Source organism: Pituophis catenifer, unplaced genomic scaffold (assembly GCF_029215685.1).
Source record: "Pituophis catenifer annectens isolate HBS135680 unplaced genomic scaffold, rPitCat1.0.hap2 SCAF_2, whole genome shotgun sequence".
Taxonomy (NCBI): Eukaryota; Metazoa; Chordata; class Lepidosauria; order Squamata; family Colubridae; genus Pituophis; species Pituophis catenifer.
This window is the reverse complement of record NW_027256882.1, coordinates 150,031,085-150,044,405: the sequence shown is the minus strand read 5'-3', so window position 1 is coordinate 150,044,405 and position 13,321 is coordinate 150,031,085. Positions and strand designations below refer to the sequence as shown.

The window sequence follows — 13,321 nt, the reverse complement described above, 5'->3', positions numbered from 1 at the left end:
ATTTCTTTTTCTTCTTTTCCTCACCAAAAAAGGTAGGTGCGTCTTATACTCTGCTGCGTCTTATACTCCGAAAAATACGGTAGTTTAGTAAACCTACTCTGGAGAGTCTACAACCTTGCTTAACAACCAATCCTTGCTTAACAACCACTCATTCAGTGACCTTTTGAAGTTATAATGGTGCAAAATGAGTGGAACTTAAGATAGGTCCTCGTAGCTGCAGTTGTCTCAGATCCTTGTGGTCATATGATTGAGATCCCGGTACTTTGACAATCAGATTGCAATTACAATGTTGCACCATCCCATGGCCATATGATTGCTATTTGCAACTTTCACTACCAGTTTCCAACAAACAAAATCAATGGGGAAGCCAGCAGGTCACAAGTGGCAATCATGAGACATCGCACTTAAACAATGGTTTGGGATTCATTTAACAACATTGTCTGGAAATGATGGAACTGCATCACTAAGTGGCATGGTTACGTGACATACGTGACATGCGTTACCATTGAGTTACTTAGCAATAGAAATTCTGGTCCTAATTACCCTTCTTAACTGAAGACAATATTTCTGAAACAATTCATTTATAATTAAAGACTGTGCTTCGATATATTTATGTTACTCCATTTCAGGATACCATTTGTGATCTTATAGCAATAGCAATAGCACTTAGACTTAGACTTATATACTGCTTCACAGTGCTTTGCAACCCTCTCTAAGCGGGTTTACAGAGTCAGCCTATTGCCCCCAGCAATCTGGGTCCTCATTCTACCGACCTCGGAAGGATGGAAGGCTGAGTCAACCTTGAGCCTGGTGAGATTCGAACTGCCAAATTGCAGGCAGCCGGCAATCAGCAGAAGTAGCCTGCAGTACTGCATTCTAACCACTGCATCACCGCGGCTCTAATATTGGTATGGTTATGTGAAATTAATTAATTAATTTCTTTATTAGCTTTTTGTTAGTTTTGATAAATACCATATTTTTCAGACTATAGGAAGCGCCGGACTATAAGAGGCACATTAGCTTTAGAGGAGGAAAACAAGGGAAAAAAATCTACCTCTGCCTCCATGGCCTGATTGCCACCACTGCAGCCCATTTGCCACCGCAGCCCGTTTGCCACCGCAGCCCATTTGCCACCACCACATACAGGCGGTAGCGATAGGCAGCAATCCCGGCTGCCTAGAACAGCTGATCAGCACCGCACCAACCTCCTTCCCCCCCACCGCAATATTTGCTCTAAGACGCACAGACATTTCCACCCACTTTGGGTGAGTGGGGGGAGTACATCTTATAGTCTGAAAAATACGGTAACTCAAGGCATATAACTATTCCTAATACTCCTTCATCCTCCTAGTTTCTCCACAACAACTACAACAAAAATCATGTGAGACAGCCCAAAGTCACTCAGCCACTTCTCGTGCCTAAGGTGAGACTAGAACTCACAGTCTCCTGGTTTCTAGCCTGATGCCTTAAATGCTACACCAAACTGGTGTATTTCATACTCTTCCTAAATTTCTACTTCGTTAATGAAGCCTGTGTTTCTATTTCTGAACTACATACAGATAGTTCTTGACTTACAACCACAATTGAGCCCAAAATATCTGCCAATTGTTAAGTGACAATTGTTAATTGGCCCATTTTACAACCTTTGTTGCCACAGTTGTTAAGTGAATAACTGCTAAGTTAGTAAGAGTTGTTAAGTGAATCTGGCTTCCCCATTGACTTTGTTTGTCAGAAAGTTGCAAAAAGTGATCATATGACCCCAGGACACTGCAACCATCATAAATACATACCAGTTGCCCAGTGTCTGAAATTTGATCACCATGAGCATGCTGCAAGGGTCGTAAGGTTGAAGAACAATCATACCGTATTTTTCAGAGTATAAGATGCACTGGAGTATAAGACGCACCTACCTTTTTTGGTGAGGAAAAGAAAAAGAAATCTCCCTCTGCCTCTGACCAATTTTGCCTCGTTTCAGCAAACAGCCTGCTTTACTTTCATTTTCGTTTTCAGCATAGCTTGATTAGCACAAGGGAAAAAAAAATTTGCTCCAGCAATTTACCTCTTTGCAGCAAGCAGTAGAGCCGTGCGCAAAACAGCTGAGAGCAAATCAGCTGAGAGTCGGGAGGTCAATCCAATCAACTTGTGCTAATTAGGCTGTGCTGAAAGGAGCTTTTTTTTCTTGCTGTTTGCTTGCAAGGAGGTAACTGCTGCGAGGCAGAGGCCAAAGGGTGGGGGCCAATGGGTGGGTGGGGCTACATTCGGTGTATAAGACGCACCTAAATTTTCACCCCCTTTTAGGGGGGAAAAGGTGCGTCTTATACTCCGAAAAATATGGTAAGTCATTTTTTTTCAGTGCTGTTGTGACTTCTAATGGTCACTAAACAAATGGTTGTAAGTTAAGGCCTACCTGTATATATTTTCAGCAAAACATTTTCAGAATTACAACAGTCTCATTAACTACAGATATGATGGCTTTATATCCTGCAATACATTTATTTTTAATGCGCAGGACAACATTAGTTCTAAAATTAATTTTTGAAATAATAGTGGAACCATTGTTACTCTCTTTCCCAAATTAATCTCACAGTATGATTCATTTTTTAATGGAAAATATGATACCTGATAGAGGGCTTCAGTCTCTGCTTTGCTACTTGCACCTTCACTCCATTCTAGCCATAAAGTCCATAGTGGCAAGGTGTCCTACAAGGAGGAATAATAAAAAAACAGGAGAAGAAAATATTGGATATGAGTTGTATAAAATACCTGTAATAATGTGACTGGAGAATGGCTGGCAAATTTTGTGGCAGGCAAATTAAAAGGCACCGAAATTCCTGAAGTATAGGTAGTCTTAAATTATGACTACAATTGAGCCCAAAATTTATGTTGCTAAGTGAAACATTTGTTAAGTGAGTTTTGACCCATTTTACGACTTTCCTTGCCGCAGTTGTTAAGTGAATCATTGCAGTTGATAAGTTAGTAATATGGTTGTTATGTGAATCTGGTTTCCCAATTGACTTTGCTTGTCAGAAGGTCACAAAAAACATGACTCTGGGATACTGCAACCATCATAAATATAGGAGTTGCCAAGCATCTGAATTTTGATCATGTGACCATGGAGATGTTGCAATGGTTGTAAGCATGGAAAACAGTCATAAGTCACATTTTTCAGTGCCGTTGTAACTTTGAAAGATCACAAAATGACTGTTGTAAGCTGAGGGCTACCTGTAGTCTAGCAGAAAATATACTGATGAAATTAAGGAGCCTCTCCTATTGAAAGGGACCGGACTATGTAAGTGAAGTCCTCCATTACACAGGCTATGCAAAAAGCTTTCAAAGGAACAATAGGGGAACTCAGAAAATAAGCTATGTTATTAGCTTATTTTCATGGTTTGTCTCTGGATCTTTATAGATAAGGGGTGTGGAGAATGCAATTGTAATAGTGCTGGAAGGTGTTACCACAATGGAATGCCATGGCCTTGATGACAAGTGCTTATCATTCTATGGACAAGCATAAGCAGGTACCCATACAGGCCCACTAGGGACAGTGGGACAACCCACTGTTAAGTGCAAGAAGCAAATCAAAAAAGGTCTTTCATTGCCTCTACCAGGAACACTGCCAATTCATCTTTCCCTAGAAGGTGATAAAATGTGACTTTTTGACAATGCCACTGTCAAAAGTTAATCTTATGAAGGGAGAGAGCATTTCAGATCACTAAGCAGATTCTGCAATCATGCTAGTTACTTCATTTTAGACCGGGGTCACCAACCTTTCGTACCTCAGGGACCACTAAATTCATAATTTTAAATCCCGTAGACCACTAATATATATATTTTAAAAAGATAAATAGTACTTAATGCAATATAAAAAATGCAAATAATTTTTCTGCGGACCACCAAAAATTTTTCACGGACCACCAGTGGTCCACGGACCACCAATTGGTGACCGCTGTTTTAGACAATACAGACAATCCTTGTTTACGGACCACAATTGGGAGTGGCAACTCTATCACCAAGCACAGGAAATCATATGACCACGATGTCTTATGACCTGACTTCCCATTTGGTTTTTATGCAAATCGCACAGGTCATTAAGTGAGATATCACATGATCACCACTTGCAATTTCACTTCCACATTCTCCATTAATTTTTCTGGTTGGAAGCCAGTTGCGAAGTGCCTGAATGGCAATCACGTAACAGCAGGATACTAAAGATTAGTTGACAATCTTTTTTTCCCCCAACTACCATATCTTTGAACAATCACTAAATGAGGCAGTCAATAAGCAAGGACTATTTGCATGCATTTTTACCTCATAGAGAGTAGTATTTTAGAACAGGGGTCACCAACCTTTTGGACCTCAGGGACCACTAACTTCATAATTTTAAATCCTGCAGACAACTAATATGATCTGCCTAATGACCAGCTGGATGGGCATGGCTAGATGGGCATGTGATTGGGTGGGCATGGCCAACTCCTTGCCTCCCCACCCGGGCTCCTTAGGGTCTCAACAGGAAGCAGTTGTTGAAGCTAAGCAGCCAGCACGAGAAAGAGTTGGCAAAATAGCTCAGTTCAAATTGGATCTGACCAATAAGGAGGCTCAGCAGAAGCACCTCATTGAGGACTACGAGCATAGGCTTTCCAAGTAGAGGGAAGACCTGTGGGAGTGCAAGGCCAGGTACCAGCACCTGGAGGCTCAGCAGGCTGATATGGTCAGTCAGTTCCAGGCCATGATGCAGTCCCACTGGAACAAGGTCCTCCGGCTCTTCGCCACCAGCAGCACTTTCCTCCAGCCTTCGCCCAAAGCCCCACACCTGGAGGCCAAAGCAGACCCCAAGTTGGAATTTCTGCCCCCCTCTGCCCCACACAAAAAGACCTTGAAGGGGGAGACTCTCTGCAGTAACACAAAAGTTCATTGCACGTATCTGTCCAAGGGGCCGTAGTTTGAGGACTCCGGATTTAGTGCAATATTAAAAATGCAAATAATTTTTCTGCGGACCACCAAAATTTTCTCATGGACCACCAGTGGTCCATGGACCATCAGTTGGTGACCACTGCTTTAGAACTGCACACATTATTTTAGCAACTTATGCTACACTTTTATTAATAAGACTCCTTGTTATGATGGTATTCTATCTCACCCACTTGATTTGCCTTTTGCATTGTATATTTGGTAAACTTTGCTGGTCAATGACTCAATAAATGTTACTGTTATGACTAGTTTCCGATGACTCTCATTTGTGAGAGAGAACTTCCAGGCTCCAAGTATTCCTTCATACAACTCAAGTGCAGAAGAGAGCTCCTACCTTCGCTTTAACCGCTTTGAAAGCCTCCTGGGCACAGGCAGCCACTTCATTGCTCTCCAATTTCAGCAGCAACTGCAGCCTCATTTCCCACATATCCACCAATTGGCTGAAACGGTTTGTGGCTGCCGCAGCCACCTCTCTGGCCTTGTCTTCATGACTGAGTTCCAGCAGGAGCTGAATCTGAAAAGATGCCACACCAAAATAAGCACCGAATGGTTGCTTCCAGGAATGGATTTCTAAGCTCCAAATCCACCCTTTCCGGTTTATGTGAGTAGGAGCTATTCAAGGGCAAGGACCACATCCTTCCTTACCCACTGTTTATAGAGAGAAGCTGGCAGCAATTGTGATTCATGAGCTCGGCTGAAAACACTCTGTACCCTTTCCAGTCTCTGAAACAAGATGGAAGGAATAAAAACACTTTTACTGCAGGACAAATGAGTCTTCATAAAATATCACAGAGCTTTTGAAGTCATGATGCTGAGTACTCATGGCTAAATTTTTCAGAACCGTGTGTAGTCAAAATGATATTATTTATGGCACCAAAAGAAAAAGTGGCGGGTTTGGGAGAATTTCAAGAACTGGACAAATACCAACAAAAAGTTTTTAAAATTAAGGGGAAAAAAATCTTCCACCCACCAGGCCGATCAAATCAGTGTTCCTTAGGGAACAATGAATCTTGAACTGACTTGATGGGAAGAGAAGGGGAAAACAGAAAGGATGAAAATTTGAAGATCCTGAAAACTGGCTTATCTGGCTGCTGCTCAAACACTACAGAGCATACCACATCGTAAGATTTTGCTGCAGGAGCCACGTAGCCCACAATCTTTCACTTGCCAAGAAGCGCTCTTTTGCAGCCCTCTGCTGGGTCTTCTCAATGCAAATTCTCTTCCTCGCTACCGCAGCCATTGCCTCCTCTCCATGCTCTCTTGAACTTGAGAAGTGGAGGTGCAGTACTGGGCATGAATCTGTGGCCAGATTAATAGCCATCTACAGTATTTATTATTACATGCGGCCCTCAGGATTAAAAGACTGTTCAGCCTTTCTGCAAAGCAGCCAACAACTGAATACTTACATGTTACATCTATGATTGCATCACAAGCTGTACTAAAAACAGGAAAATCCAAGTCTACTTTTAATATTCTTGCATCATTTTTTAAAGTTCCCAGCACTTGTAAAATGTTATAATGAATCATTTTAAATATTATTTGTTTCATCTGTATCCTGCCTTTATTTTTACAAATTAGTTGGCAAACATACCTAATACTCCTTCCTCCTCCTATTTTCCCCATAACAACAACCCCCTGAGGCTGATTGGGCTGAGAGTGAGTGACTAGCCCAAAGTCAGTCAGCTGGCTTTCATGGCTAAGGCAGGACTTGAACTTAGTCTCCCACATTCTAACCTGCTGCCTTAACCACTAGACCAAACTGTCTCTCATTAGCTTAGCTTAATTATAATAAATATTAGTGTATATCACAAGATTCTTCACAAATGCATCCTTTTAAAAAAAAACACCAACTAGCCATTCATCATTAAGGGCATATATCAAAATTTTTACTTGCTTTTGATTTTGGAGCAAAATAGCCATTTTGCAATCCAACCTTAAAAATTAGGAGCCAACCAGATACTCTCAAAATGAGACTAGGTGTCTCTTTGTTTAAGTGAAGTACTACATTATTGAGTAATCAGAATAGGGAAGGTAGGTCAGAATATGCCTGTCCATCCTGCGTAGGCATATGGTATAGACATGGGATGGCAATTCTGACCATGCCTCATTAAAATCATAAGAACAGATAAGCACAGGCAAACTATACAAATTGAAGCCACACACATTCCAGATCATTGTTTACTTCACTGAAGTCTGTCTCTCTTAATCAAGTCTTAATATTCTATTTAATAAATCAATTTTCTAAAAGCTTTTTCAGGCTGGGAACTGAGTGACTTCCCAATGAAGTCCCTCCAGGAGAAATAGCAGCATCAATAACAGAAGAAACCTGTATTAATCCAAAGGCAAAGCATTTACCTTTTGCCGTAATTCTTCACTGTTGGTCTTCCGGTTACATCTTTCCAAGGTAAAAGTGACATAACACTTCCACATTTCCTCTGTGGAATTCAAAATACTTGTTATTTCTTCTGAAAACCCAAGTCAAATTTACTTGCATCTATGAAGCACGGACTAACTTCTGAATAAGTTTCAAGTCAGCATCAGTTCTGCTAATTCATCACAAGACTCTTTTCCTCCTTCAGCAGATGTGGCATTACCACATTAAGCCTCAAGAGAGCGCTGTGGTGCTCTGCATCTTCCTCATAAATCAGCATACAAAGCCCACTTAGCTTCCTTGTAGAAATCACATGCAGTTGACTTACAGAGACAATACCAAAGTGTGACAAGGAAACTGTTAAGGGTGCAAACTGCCATATAGCAATAGCAATAGCACTTAGACTTATATATCGCTTCATCGTGCTTTGCAGCCCTCTCTCTAAGCGGTTTACAGAATCAGCATATTGCCCCCAACAATCTGGGTCCTCATTTTACGGACCTTGGAAGGATGGAAGGCTGAGTCAACCTTCAGCCTGGTGAGATTCAATCTGCCGAACTGCTGGCAGCCGGTGATCAGCAGAAGTAATCTGCAGTACTGCACTCTAACCACTGCGCCACCATATCCTTCTCATGTTCCTTCTCATTTCACTGCAAGAGTACATTAGAAATGGGTACTAGAAGATTTGAATGTGTGGACTTTAGGAAGAAAAAAGGTGGGGGCCTTTGCTGGATAGGCTCTATTAGTACAAAACTGAAATAAAGCAATTTGCAGGCTTAATGACAGGAAGAGCCAGCCTGCAAAAAGCAGCCCATAGGAGGAAAAGAGGTGTGGAAAATGTTTAGGAAGGGATGCTCCCTAGTTTGCTGAAAAATAAAAAAAAGGGAGGGGAGAGGTGTTTTCAGACGTGCAGGATTCTGTTACCTAAGCCTTACAATAAAGCTGGTGTTTGTATTCATAGTTTGTTTCTTCTCTGGACTACCTCAAAGGACTCACAGAAGATAAACACTTTGTGGACACACAAAGACATGGGTGAAAAGTGCTTCTCCACAGTCCTTCTTAGATAAGTGCTAACAGGTGTTAATATCTGCTGAAATTCCAACTAAATTCCCATATAAACAGTGGAGGTGGGATTAAATCATTTTGCACTACAGGTAGTCCTCGACTTACGACCACAACTGAGCCCAAAATGTCTAATGCTTAGTGAGACTGTTCTTAAGTGAGTTTTGCCCCACAACACGGTATGGCTTCCCTTGTCATAGTTGTTATGTGAATCTCTGCAGTTGTTAAATTAGTAAAACAGTTGCTAAATGAATCTGGCTTCCCCGGTTGACTTTGCTTGTCAGAAGGCTACAAAAGGGAATCCCATGACTCTAGGACACTGCCGCTGTCATAAATGTGAGTCAGCTGCCAAATGTTTGAATGTAAATCACGTGACCATGGGGATGCTGCAACGCTCGTAAGTGTGAAAAATGGTCATAAGTCACTTTTTAGTGCCACTGTATCTTTGAACGGTCACTAAATGAACCGTTGTAAATCAAGGACTACCTGTATTTGCTGTTCTCAAATCCATAGCTTCAGAATGAAGTCAGAAACTCAGTTATAAGAATTGAAGGGTGGGGGGGAAGGGGAAACAAGCAAGTTTTAATATCCAGGGGGAAAAAAAAAGTCTAACCAGTGGGAAGGTGTGTGATTGCCTCCTCAAATACAATGCAACACCGTTCTTCTTTGCGGGCAACCTCTAAAGCCTTGGACTGTTTCGACTTAGGTTGTTCTGAAGGAGGTGGGGATTCCATCTCCAGTTCCCGCCGTGCCATGAAATCCCACACAAGAGGATCGTTGTCGTACGTTGCCTGCAAGCTAAAAGAAAAGTTGCACTATGCTATTAGCTATGAGTGACTCCCTTCCTATAAAGCTCTGGCATAATTGTGAGCGCTTTTGTTCCATAAAAGGTAAGCAACCATAAGCGGGAACGTTTTGCTTATGCTAACAGAACTCACACAGTGTGCATAGAAACAAGAATATATCTTCAGCTATAAGTACTTTGGATATTCCGAAGACTGGCAAACTACTACGAGCTCTACACAAGCCGAGCCAAGTGATCTGGGAAGGACGTGTTCCTGCTTCTGTGTTCTACATTACAATTACATCCCTTCAGACGGTAGCAGTCCCACTGACATGCTCATTGTGTTAAATACGCACATACCTCCTACAACAAGGGTGGTGGACAACTATGGCCCCTTTATGACTTGTGGACTTCAACTCTGAGGATTGATGGCTGGCTCAGGAATTCTGGGAGTTGAAATCCACAGGTCGTAAAGGGGCCATAGCTGCCCACCCGTCCTAGAAAATGGGAAACTTTGCACAGCAAGAAATGGGTTAGATAACACATTTTCTTTTCCCATGCTAGAAGCCTTAAAAGGAATTTGTACACACCAGTGCTAAAAAACAGTTATCTCCTAACCAAAGCCCCTGCAGACACAACATAGTTATGAAGATCAAGGGCATTTTTTTAGTGCAAGGGAGATACATACCATAAATCCAAACAGATTTATGCTTATCAGTTGTTTATACTCAATTGTACTCACAGCTAAGATGATGGACCCAGAATGAAATGACTCGGGAGGCCCATCTGACCACAGAACTCATTTGATAATTTTATCTACTTTCTGTCTCAGCACAATAAATGTCACCATTGTACTGTTGTAAGAATAAACAAAGTAAGCTACAGCACGTTGAGTTACCAGGTGAAAGTCAGGATGCCATAAAAAATAAATACAAATAGATAAAAGGGGGGGGGACAGACATGCTCTTTTCTGGACCATAGCTCCTAAATTATGTTGTTCCTTACTATTATTTTTATTTTAAGTCACATAATTCACGCAGGCATATAAGGCAAATCCAGACAATTAAATGGGCAAATAAATATTTTCGCACAGTTGATCGTGGCTTGAAGATTCTGCTGTTTGTGGATATAAATGGCACATCTTGGATAGCAAGATGGGCAATATATATGTATGTACGAAAATAAATAAAACAAATTACATCAGCTGTTAGATATCTGTTTAAAAGCAAGGCTGTGCTAATAAATGCCGAGACTTGAAGAAATTTTCCCTTTTTTATGGTATGCTAAACCTGTCTTCCTTTCCAAGGATTTGAAAACAGCTTACATTTAAAAAGCTGCATTAGAAAACATTCACAATAATCAATATCAACATATATTCACCAGAATATCAGAGTTAAAAACAACTGAGCACCCTGACTGGAAACAGAATATTTCAAAGCACAGTCACTTTTAACCTGTTTTCCCCAGAAGGGAGCAAGGCTGATGCTGCAGTTCTCACCTGGCTGAGCTTTCCAGGAAAAAAAGGGAATTTGAAAAATGGCTACAGCCTAAGAAATGAAAATCTGCCCAAATGTAAGCCACTGCCAAGTACTCAAAAATTTTACTTTTTAAATACATATTAAAATCTTATAAATTAAAAACAGAGCCAAGATAATAACAACACTTGCATTTTTGCACTGGAGCATCTTAGTTGAAGAGAAATAGGATTTGGTTTTGCTAGAGCCAAACCAAAAACGAGAGCAGGTTATACAATTAATCTAATCCTGACTTCTGGAAGATGGTGAAATCATTCTAAGCCTTAAACATGCAGGGTCTTTTGGAGTAGACTAACACATGATAGAATAATGGCTGCTGAACACTAAGAGGGTGCAAACCACACCCAGAACTTACTTTTCAAGGATTTCTTTCTGAAGATCTTGTGTAAAATCAAAACGTTTTGCAATTGACAGAAGCGATAGTGCAAACTCTGCACCTATAATGAAGAAGGATATATTAATCAGGGTATTCTAAGCATCATAATCAGAATTGCAGCTCCCCTAATTGTACCCCTACCTCCTTTGGCATTCCTAGGCTCCTTGCCCCATCTAACATAAATGGGGTGCTGGCATGTTGCAAAATAAACTCCCTGTACCGTACTGTCAAGAAAATATTCAGGCCCTGTGATTTTTATCTAGGGTATATTTGCTGTGTACATTTTGCCTGGGTACATCGGTATTTTTCTCTTACTTATATGCAAATCAAGTGTCAGTAACTAGATTTTCTTTGAAATGAATATTCTGTTGCAATTTGTGACATCACATATGCAAATTATTATCCTCAGACTCTGTCTGTTCCCCCTATTCATTTTCTTAGCCAATTACTTGTTTCCCAGTCTCATCAGCATTAGCTACTTTGTTAATCAACCAATGACACACGCTTAAAATTCCAGATATGCTTATTGACCCAAAGAACATCAACGTTTTAAAAAATTGAAGCACGTCTACCCCAAACCCACAAAAGGAAGAGCATTTTTACCCTAGACGAATACTGCATAGAGAAAAGGTATCTCCCCAATGCTTGAAGAAAATACAGGTAGTCCTCAAGTTATGACCACAATTGAGCCCAAAATGTCTGTTGCTAAGTGAGACAGATGTTAAATGAGCTTTGCCACATTTTATGGCTTTTCTTGCCTCAGTTGTTAAGTGAATCACTGCAGTTGTTAAGTTAGCAATCCAGTTGTTAAATGAATCTGGCTTCCTCATTGCCTTTGCTTGTCAGAAGGTCGTAAAAGGTGTTCACATGACCCTGGGACATTTGCCATTGTCATAAATATGAGTCCGTTGCCAAGCGTCTGAATTTTAATCATGACTGTGGGGATGCTGCAAGTGTGAAAAATGGTCATAAGTCACTTTTTTCAGTGATGTTTGTAACTTTGAACAGTCACTAAATGAACTGTTGCAAGTCGAAGACTATCTGTATTTGCTCACTTATGAATTTCTGCATTTTTAGGACTCGTAGATAGCTGACTAGCTAATTCATCTAACCAACCATTCTGACCAGATTTCGATGCATCAAGAAGGCACCATTGAGCTGTTTGGTGTAGTAGTTAAGGCACTGGGTTAAAAACTGGGAGACTGAGTTCCAATCCTGCCTTAGACAGAAAACCAGCTGGGTAATCTTGGGCCAGTCACTCCCTCTCAGCCTTAGGGAGAAGGCAATGGCAAACCACTTCTGAAATCTTACTAAGGAAACTGCAGGGATCAATCCAGAAAGTTGAAAATGACTTGAAGCAACCAAATATTTAAAAAATTAAGATGAACTATACTCATTTTCAAAAATAAAAGAACAACAAAACAATGTACAAGTGGGTATGATTACAAGTTAAAGAGTAATAGGTTACCTTTGATTTTCTCAATTGCATTTCTGTAGACAATTCTAGCCAGTTCAGCATTAAGGATGTCCTCAGAAAAACTGAACTCACCCTACACATCAAGAGAAAACGGCTCTTTTATGATTAACGTTTTATTTCTTGGAATTTTTACAGCATCTGGCCAAGGCTTCAGCAGCGACACTCTGGAGGGCTGTAATGTTTGCATAAAACAGGGAGGCCAGATATCTCCCAATGTCAGGATAACATCGCATGTGCATGTTATTTCTATGCTTCCAGTATTCAAAGACTTTGTGAGCTTTACTACCACAAAACCCATACAAATAAAAGCAGTGATAATACAAAAAAACAAAAAAAAAACCCACCCCACCATTGTCTGTAAACATGAACACAATTGTCCTACAGGTAACCCACAAATGTAAGGCAACTTCAGGTTTCAAAAACCCTCAGCTATCTTCTGGAATGAGGCCAGAAAGCAATCTTGAATGGATCTCAAGGCCAAGCCATTTAGGGTTCTGTAAGTGTCAAACCCAACATTTTGGATGATGCCTATATAACCCTAGTGACAATTCCTGCAGTGGAATTTGGGAGGAACTGCTCTTATCTATCAGCAGGCCAGCGATTGCATTCTGTACCAGCTGTGACTTCTGAGTAGTTATTTTCATACCGAACGTTCTCTGCTGTGGAAAAGATAACAGTCCCTTCTGGAACACAGCGCTACACAGAACAGAGAACCACATGCTCTCTCCCTCCCTCCCTCTCTCCCTCT

General features: G+C 40.9%; 1 protein-coding gene across 1 annotated transcript in view; it reads right to left on the bottom strand.

Annotated features, from left to right (window-relative positions):
* Positions 1-13,321, bottom strand: part of UTP6 (UTP6 small subunit processome component) — a 31,052-nt gene that overhangs the window by 3,718 nt on the left and 14,013 nt on the right. The window contains exons 9-15 of the mRNA XM_070934812.1: positions 12,565-12,646; positions 11,076-11,157; positions 9,015-9,199; positions 7,324-7,403; positions 5,614-5,691; positions 5,303-5,482; positions 2,620-2,700 (exon numbers count right to left, since the gene is read on the bottom strand). Of these exons, the coding sequence (XP_070790913.1) occupies positions 2,620-2,700; positions 5,303-5,482; positions 5,614-5,691; positions 7,324-7,403; positions 9,015-9,199; positions 11,076-11,157; positions 12,565-12,646 (768 nt within the window). The remainder of the gene's footprint in view (positions 1-2,619; positions 2,701-5,302; positions 5,483-5,613; positions 5,692-7,323; positions 7,404-9,014; positions 9,200-11,075; positions 11,158-12,564; positions 12,647-13,321) is intronic.